General features: G+C 50.3%; 1 protein-coding gene across 1 annotated transcript in view; it reads right to left on the bottom strand.

Moving 5' to 3' along the window:
• Eif4e3 (eukaryotic translation initiation factor 4E family member 3) overlaps window positions 1-8,711 on the bottom strand; it is a 40,928-nt gene extending 32,217 nt beyond the window's left edge. The window contains exon 1 of the mRNA XM_055628599.1: window positions 8,535-8,711. Within this exon, the coding sequence (XP_055484574.1) occupies window positions 8,535-8,659 (125 nt within the window). The 5' untranslated portion in view covers window positions 8,660-8,711. The remainder of the gene's footprint in view (window positions 1-8,534) is intronic.
• Window positions 8,712-8,992: the final 281 nt, after the last annotated feature.

Here is an 8,992-nt window from a genome sequence, read left to right as displayed (position 1 = left end):
CATCCTCTGCAGGCAGACAGACAGAACAAGACACTGATGATGAAAAAGCCCTCACTACAGACACAACAACCGAAAACAGAGAAAAGGCCACACAAATAGCTGAGAGCCTCGTGTCCACCTGCAGAGAGGGCACCCACCAGACTTTCCCAGCCTCAGGCCGAAGCCATGGCGGAGGTGTTCCCTGTGCGAACTTAGTTAATTAAGAAACCGTTGGTTAAGGCAGAAGGGATCTGGGGCCTGCCAAATCAATGATTAATGTGAAGATGTCAGAGAGCTGTTTGTGTTACATAAGACCGAATTCCAAGCTCTCTGTCCCTATTACTCCAGTGTCTCTAACAGGACAATACAGAGTAAATCCTAAGAGTCTCTTTATAAAATTGATGAAAAATTCTTCTCATTTGGAGCACCAGGAGAAGGCAGGGAATCCAGAAATACTGGACCAACTGTTCTGCTTAAATGGTTCCCAAGCACCAAAGCACCATTTGCACACAAAATTTTAATATGCTGTTTACAGACCACATTTACTCACTGAGACTCTTCACAAGAGCACGCTCTCTTCACGGACACCTCAATGCCTGCAGGCAATGTTACCCCCTTTCCTTCTTTAGGAGATACTGAAGAGATTACATGTCGCCTGCACGGGCGCGTGTCGTGTTCCGCCTCCACTTGGCAGATAAGATCACTGAGACCTGGCTGGAACAGGAACACACTCTCTGACACACAGCTGCAAGTAGCAGAGCCACAGTTGGCTGACATCTTGCATCAGTGGTGACCCCTGAAGGGACCCACCCTGCATGGAACATGGACCCAAACACCACACCTAGCAATCCTCAATTTGATCATCCCAGATGAACACTCTCCCTGAAGGTAGCCACTGCAGGTGGAGCCTGCGGTCAGTTCCTACCATAACGATCTTACCCGTGGCTGTGGCACCACTTCCCAGCCTTCGAGATACTTGGTGAGGCTTCTCACAAAGCGGAAGCACTCTAAAGCATCTTGGTCACCTGAGGTGTGGTCGGTCCACAAGCAGCAGCTCCCGGGAGCTTGTCAGGGCCAGGTACAGTCTCTAGGTCCCAAACATGCCAAGTCCCTGGGGTTTCCAAAACTCCTTCTAGTCATGCTGGTCCTGTATCATCTGAAGGAAGTCACCACAAGAAATACCTCCTGAAGTCCAGTAAGTAACGGTATCATAAGCAAAACGCAAAAGCTACTGCTTTCACAGAGCCATCAGCACCACTCAAAGACATCACCAAGGCAACGATATTACTGACCGTGGGGGATGGTCCTGTCCTGACACTTAGATGTGGGGTTCCAGACAAGGCTTAAAAAAAAAAAATCTCAATCTCTCTCTCCCTCCTGCACCTCTGTGTGTTTGGTGTGTGTACACTTGAGTGCGTATGATTATGGACTCAAATGTGTCATGTCATACGTGTCATGCTTAGGAGAGCCCATGTGTTAGCCGTCACCTTCCACTTTGAGGCTAGCTGGCCTGTAAGGTCCTGGGAATTCTGTCTATCTGCCTCCTATCTCCCTGTTGGGGTACTGGGGTCACAGAGGCATGCTCTCACAGCTGCCACGAAGCGAGGTCTGGGGAGTCAAACTCACGGCCTCATGCTTGCACAGCAATTGTCTGATCCACTGAGCCATCTCCCCAGCTACCTCTGCAAATTTTAATGCAGGGGGTCCTTGGCTGAATCATCTTACACAGGCCTCAGTTTCCCCATTTGTGAAATTAAGTGGCGGAAACCGAGAGATGAACTCTAAGTCCACACCACTGCATGATATGACCCAGGAGGGAATGAAGTCCTGTTCACTGTCCCTGTTCCCAGGGAAGCAGTGTCAGGGGCTCCTGATCACCAGAGCCTGTGGCCACCCAGTGCTCTTTCCACCCTGCTGCTCTGCTGCACCTCTGTGTGAACTCAAGCAGGCACTTCTCTGGATCTCAACGCTGTCATCTATACCATGTCACGGGGACACGCCCATTGCAGTATCATGAGGATGTTGTGCTTGAGCTCATACAGCACTTGGATCGCTGCTTAACACACAGGAGAACTGTACTGTGTACGTCATGTTAATAGGGAAAGATGGGGAAAGACCATTCATAGCTTTGTTTAGCACAATGTCTCCAATTGCGTGCCCAATGCACATACACTTTGTGGAAAGCATGAATGATGACAATATTCAAACATCCTACAGGAGGTGGTTTCGTTTTAGCAGAGAGAACACATCTGAAGGGGAAAGACTTCAAAGCCAGGGATGTGTCTGCCGAAATCCAGCCTTCCTGAGCAATTTACACCAACATCGGGCTCAGCTGTCAGAGGGAAAACACACACAGGCCCAGTACCATGATTAAGTATGCCCCGCGTACATCATTCACTCCATTAAAGATGATTTCATTTTAATCACTTTTAGATAGATCTGTGGCTTGCGGCTACACCAGCTTCCTGTTGGAGAGTCGCATACAAAAGGGGCCAGAGCTTGTTGCTGACAGTTAGCAATGCATCTGCTGGAGCTGTCTGCATTACCTAAGCATTCTACACGTTTATCTGGCTTTGAGTTCTCCCTGCTTCCAGATAGTACCACTCCTGTTCCATGTAACTGTGGGGCTCTTCCCATCTTGACTCAACAATTAATCCATTGGGGACAGGAGTCGGGTGGAGAGGACAAGTTCACAGACCCCACTAAGACAGACTGACTCCTGAATCGTCCTTATGCCATGTCACTGTTCTTGCCTGTCTTGGGTTTCCCAGAACAGCAGAGGAGACAGATTTCTGAGGCTGAGGCCAGCCTGGTCTATAGAGTAAGTTTCAGTCTAGCCAGGGCTACAAAGAGAAACCCTGTCTTAAAGCATCTGTATTATAAAAAGTGGGAAGACTTTGTTTTGTTTTGAGCTGTCACTATCAGCCAAGAATGAGTAACTTTTCAGAGTGAGAATGCTGAAGGCCCAGGGCCACTCTGTGAGAAGCATCCATCCCTCAGGGAAGGGCACTGACCGCCAAACAGCTCAATACTGAAATAAATACAAAAATAAATACAACCAGATCAATACTGAAATAAATACAAAAATAAAACGCTAAGCCACTTAAGAGTTCATAGAGATGTAAGGGCAAGAATGAGGGAGGAGGAGGAGAGCCGTGTCAGGTCAACCTCTTCTTGTGTCCTCTGCTGACCTCATCCATGCAAGTCACTCAATGAAGAGATGTTATGTGGAGGTCTCCTTCTGCAATCCCACCCCACCGCTGTCAAATGTGTGGTTATGGACCACACCACAAGAATGCATTAGGATGCCTCACACCCCGTAAGGTGGATTTCCCCAGAACTCCATGTGTTTGAAGTTTCACTTGTGCTCTTGAGGTGGTCTGCTGGCTGGGTGGGGAAAGGCCACACTGCAGCAATGGCTGCACACTCGTCTCTCTAATTGTACGTGACCCACTTTAATATGTTCAGTACTGAGAATCAATGCATACAGCAGTGACACTCCAGTTCAGATACAAAGGGCATTCACGACCAGTTCATCTTCTGCACCCAGAAGTCTTGCTGAGTGGGTCCTGGACAGGGTGAAAGCTAGTATTTTAACAGCACAGGCTGGTCATTCTGATGTTAGAGTCAGAGACATACGAACGTGGGGCGGCTAAACTGGATGGACTTGGTGGCAGATGCTGACGGTGGTCTACTTTTGTGATCAAAACAGAAGTTCAGGCGAGAAGAGACAGCTCAGTAGTTAAGAGTACCAGCTGCTCTTCCAGGCAACCGGGGTTCAAGTCCCAGCACCTACATCAACGTTTACACCTGTCTTTAACTCCAGCACCAGGTGATCTGATTACCTCTTCTGATCCCTGTGGGCACCAGACAGGAATGGCAACTACAGACTTACACGTAAGTAAAATACTCATATACGTAATAATAGTAGCAACAACAATAAAACTTCGTTCACAAACACAAAGCGCCTGCTGTGGGCCAGGTACTCCGTTAGGTCACAGACCTGAAGACATTACCATCTCACCATCAAGAGTAAGAGACAAAAGATCAACTGTCCATAACAGAATGCTTTCCTAGAAAGAAATGCTATGGAAGAACCAAACAGTAGCAGGCTGTAAGCATCACGGCCCAAGGACAATGCATTAGCCGGGTCCTCGAGGTAGACCAGTACTCATCCTATATCCCAAACAGCAGGAGCTCATGAGAGGAAGTTCACCAGCAGTGAAGGCCCTAGTCCACCCAAGACAAACATCAGAAGTTTGCTGCTACCCAGGCTTGGAATTAGAGAAGGTGTTGCCAGGTCAAAAGGAGAATTCCGAACTTAAAATGGCAAAACATAAATTGGTGCTGTAACCTGTAAGTTTAAGGTTAAACCTACAAACCTAAGGTTTTTTTGTTTTGTTTGTTTTCAAATACAGCTCATGTCTAAAGCCAGCTGTGGTGGTACATGCCTGGAATTCCAGCACTCCAGAGGTTTAGGCAGGAGGATGTCAAGACCAGGGCTAGCCTGGACTGCATGGTAAAACCTCATACTGAAAAACAAAATGAAACAGAGCCTGGTATGGCTGATATCTAACTCCCCTCCTGGCCAAACACACCTCACCACTGAGGGCCTCTCTGGTAGAATTTCAGGTAGAGATCTAGAACCCCACTTTATCTGGACCACACACGAAGCTGAGACCTCAGAGACGTAAGTAAATTCTGCAGCATGGTGAGAGACCACGACGGGCAAAGAGCCAGATCAGGTGTATTCTCAGAAGGGTTCCCTCCCAGACAGGGCACACCTGGAGAGGGAGGATATTGGGAAGAGGCAGGTAGGTACCTCAGCAAGCTGCTATGCTCCTGGAACTACAGTTGACCGGGGCCAGCAGAAAGAGTGAGAGGGGCTCATGAGGAGGAAGGGATATCTTAGATTTTAGTGAGTGTGCTAAGGGTCACTAAGACTACCAAAGTATAGATATGGATGGAGCAGAGTACTTAAGAAAGAGGATGCAAATCTCAGACAGAAATGTCAACTTTGGACTGCTGGTAGTATGGCGGGGATATGAAGCAACACAGGTGAGCAGAACAGGAAGACGCTGGAAAGAAATCAGCTCCGTTTGGGAGTCATCAGGAAAGCACCCAGACTGTGCACCTCCTGGCTCATGGCTGTACGTGTCTGGACCTGAGAAGAGGGCTAAAGGTTACTGACAGACATGTGCAGGAGTGAAATGAGCCACCAAAGAAAAGTGCAGTTGCTATGGGGAGAATTCGGCGCCACCATGAACACTATGCCAGGTCCAGGAGCTGAGAAGTGAGCCACCAGGATCAGACCTCTGCCCTCATAGGCTCACATCCTAGAGAGAGACACCAGCCAATGGCGGAGAGTCTAAAGACAAAGCGTAAGACATCAGGGGCTGTGGGTGCGCACGTGGAGTCACTTGTGCCCTTCTACATCAGTGGTCAGGGAAGGTCTCACTCGGAAGGCGACATAGGAGCAGAAGCTGGAAGGACACAGAGAGCAGCCTACAGACTTGGGAAGGCAGTCCAGATAGCAACAACAACAGCACGGGGAAAGTCCCATGCTTAGGACACTGGCAAAGGAGCAGGTGGCCAGGAGGGAGAGCAGCAGAGCAGAAGAGTGTAGTCGCACAGTTATTCTTCAGTTTCTGCTCTGGGCAAGGGTGGTTACAGATGACTCTGGGATTTGGGGGCCAAGAAACTTTACAGATAGAGATGGCACTAACTGTTAATTGCTCACAACTAAGCTCCAGAGGACATCAGGGGCCAGCTGTGAGGGCAGCCAAAAAGGTGGCCCGGTGCATACAGGATGCAGGATCTGCCTGTGGTGTTCTGTCATCTCCTGTTTCAGCGGGAGCCGAAAGCCTTCCTTGGGCCTGGGTGGAAGCCCTGTGCAGCAGGACAGGCCCAAGGGCTCAGTCCTGTGAGAAGCAGAGGGAAGGAGGTCACCACGCAATGACCAGGAAACGTGCAGGGATACTGGAGGGAGAGGGAGGCAAGAATCAAGCACACAGAGTTCAAATACCCAGCTAAGGGAAAGAGGTCTCTTCATCCTGTGCGCTGACCCATATACTTACATTCTTTGCCACAAAGCCCATTGATTTTCAGACAAATAAGTTTTGTTTTCGTTTTGTTTTGTTTTTGCAGTTGACCACTTAAAATGCAAATAATTTCTGAAGGATTCTCCAATTAGCCTAGTGGGGAAATTTAACTTAGGATGCTGGGCTCCTAATACTGAATTCAGATCAGCTGCTCTTCAGACAGTGATTTGTATGGGGAGGCCAGGGGTCAGCCTCAGCTATCTCTTCTCAGCAATGCTGTTTGTCTTGGTCCTTTCCAGACAGGGTCTCTCACAAGGCTGGAGCATAGGCCAACGGACATACAAGGTGGGTGGCCAGCAGGTGTCAGTGATTACCTGGTGTCTGAGATTTTAAGTATGAGTACTGCATCACTGCGGCTGGCTTTTCCCTAGGGTCCTGGGGAGGGGCGGGGGGGAATGCAGGCGCCCATGTTCCTAACAGTTTACCAACCCAGCTTGCTCCTCTGCCCCATTAGTTGAAATGTATTAAACTCTTACTCCAGGTCAGGGCACCTGCTCGGTACTTTATACACACTACTTACAACGGCCCTTGCAATAAATGCCACATTATGGTCATTTAACAGTGAAGTGCAGCTGGGTGAACCTGGGAAAGTTGCTCCTCCTCCACCTCCTCCTCCTCATCATCATCTAGACAGCTACAAGGTGGGACTGCCTAAGACACAGGTGCCAGGAAGAAGTTCCAGGCAGCAAGGGGCCTTTGGATGCTGTGGAAGGCTGTCCTGCAGGACTCTGGAAGAAATTCACTACTTTCTGCAAATTGCTTTGTGGGGGGGGGGGGGGGAGGATTATTAAAAGTTTAACTTCTAGAACCTGAGGTGGGCATCCCAAGTGTGCCCGGGGGTGGGCACAACCACCTCTAAAAATAAAAAATAAAAACGGCAAGATTCTCAGAGAAGAAAAATAAAGTTGAATAAAAATCACGAGATGATGGATCAGGCACAGCGTTGAAACTAGTTATAATTTCTAAGTTAATACAGCATTTCTATTAAAAGCCTGGACACCACAGAAATAACACATTTCACTTAGTGACTTTTCAGAGGAGGAAAAGTGCAAATCAATATAAGACAGACATAATTTGCACTTTTTTTTTTTCTTCTTAGGGCTTTCCTCGCTCCACGTGGGCGCTCCCACTGAGCTATACCACCAGCCTGCATATTCTCAGGTTTAAGAGATGTCTTTGTAAACATGGAAAGTTTTGGGGCACACAGCACTGATACCTTAGAATAGCCCTAAAATGTGCTGTTCTAAGTAGACTAAACTTTAATCTGCTGAAAGGAGAGTTCTCCCAATCCTGTTTCTGCTGGTCAGCATGTCCACAGTTTGGACCACAGGCCGGAGACACCTTGAGAACAGACGCCAGGTAACAACTCCACAGTTAGAAGACACCTTTGAAAACAAAGACATGATTTCACGCTGCTAATGACTGCCAAAACCCCAAGCCACTCTGTTATGACAGCCAAATTCTGGAAACTCAGAATGAAAGTGAAAATGTTTTGCAAATCTCCTCCACCCCCAACTTCTCTTCCTCCCCAGAAAGCAAACTGGCTTCAGGTGACAATTCCTATAGGAAGGAGCCAATCCACCAGCAAAAATAACTGTTTGACAAAAATCGGAGGCACTGGCGGAAAGCTAAAAAATAAAAGGAGGGGAAAAAAGACATCAGTGTGGTGTATATGACTAAGTATCCGGAAACTGTCACAAACATTTCCTCCTAACTCTTAAACCATGTTAAACACAGTTTTATCAAAATTCCCACACACTTTGGAAACAACTTAAGCTATCACTACGCGCACGGATGACTGGTGCTAAGACGGGGCCAGATATCCACGCATCTCCATGCAACAAAACAAGTTGTTCTACTACCACCCCTAAGGCACAGTTCTAGGTGCCAGGGACTCTGCATGCACCCAGAGTCAGCCCCTGCTCTGCGAATCTCGCTCAGGGCAAACGAGGGAAGGCCTGATAACAAACTGAAAAAAGTTCACACTGGAAGAACGCGGTGGCATTGGGCATTGTGAAGAAAAACAAGGCAGGATGGAGATACAGGACGGTGTGAGACATTTCTATTTTAGACAGGGATGCTGCTGGGGCTTCTCAGAGGCGAGGAGGGCACCTGAGCTGACCCGGCAAAGCTGTCCTGTGCTTACTCCCGACCCCTCGCCAGGGCCGGGGGCGCAGGTGCCTGCAGAGAGGTTCCAGGCGACCCCGCGCACTTCCCTGCATCTGGCTGACTTTTCCGATTGCTGTCACCGCGAAGGTCGCGTCCCGAGGAAGCCCAGCACCCCGGTGATACACGGGGCAGCCTTCCCTGGCCGACCGCGACTCCCTGCCCGGTTGGCTGGACCCTATCGGGGGACGCGCGGAACTCCTGCTGCGCCCGCGCGGGGCCTCCCGGGCAGCGGCGCGCGTGGGGCGAGGACGCGGCCGAGACAAAGCGGCGGGGCGCGGCCCTCACCTGTCCAGCCAGAAGGTCCAGGGCGAGTGCAGGGGGACACCACCCGGTTCCGGCCGCAGCGCCGACAGCGGCAGGCCCAGAGGCTCGCCAGTCTCGGGGGGCGCGGCGGCCGGGGGCAGCGCCATGTTCTCCGCCGGCCAGGCCGCGGACGCGCGGACCCGAGAGCTTACTAGTCTCCCGGCGCCAGCCCCGCCCCGCCCCGCGCCCCGCCCGGGCCGGCCTCGGCCCTGCCCCAGCCCAACAAAGGCCGGCCGGCCGGCCCGCGCCGGGAGCAGGGGACCCTAGGGAGAAGGGCAGTGGAACAGTCACCCGGCTGGTCCCACAGCTGGAGCCAAGGATAGACGGAAGGTCCGGCCAAAGGATCAGTGCGGATGGAGTCTCAGGGTCCGACAGTACGAGGGAGGAAGGAGAGAGATGGATTGACATACCAGCTATCTGAAGGCTGGATGGGAAAGCTG

The sequence above is a fragment of the Psammomys obesus genome, unplaced genomic scaffold, assembly GCF_907164565.1.
Source record: "Psammomys obesus unplaced genomic scaffold, mPsaObe1.curated_primary_1811, whole genome shotgun sequence".
NCBI lineage: Eukaryota > Metazoa > Chordata > Mammalia > Rodentia > Muridae > Psammomys > Psammomys obesus.
This window is presented reverse-complemented; position numbering and strand designations above follow the sequence as displayed.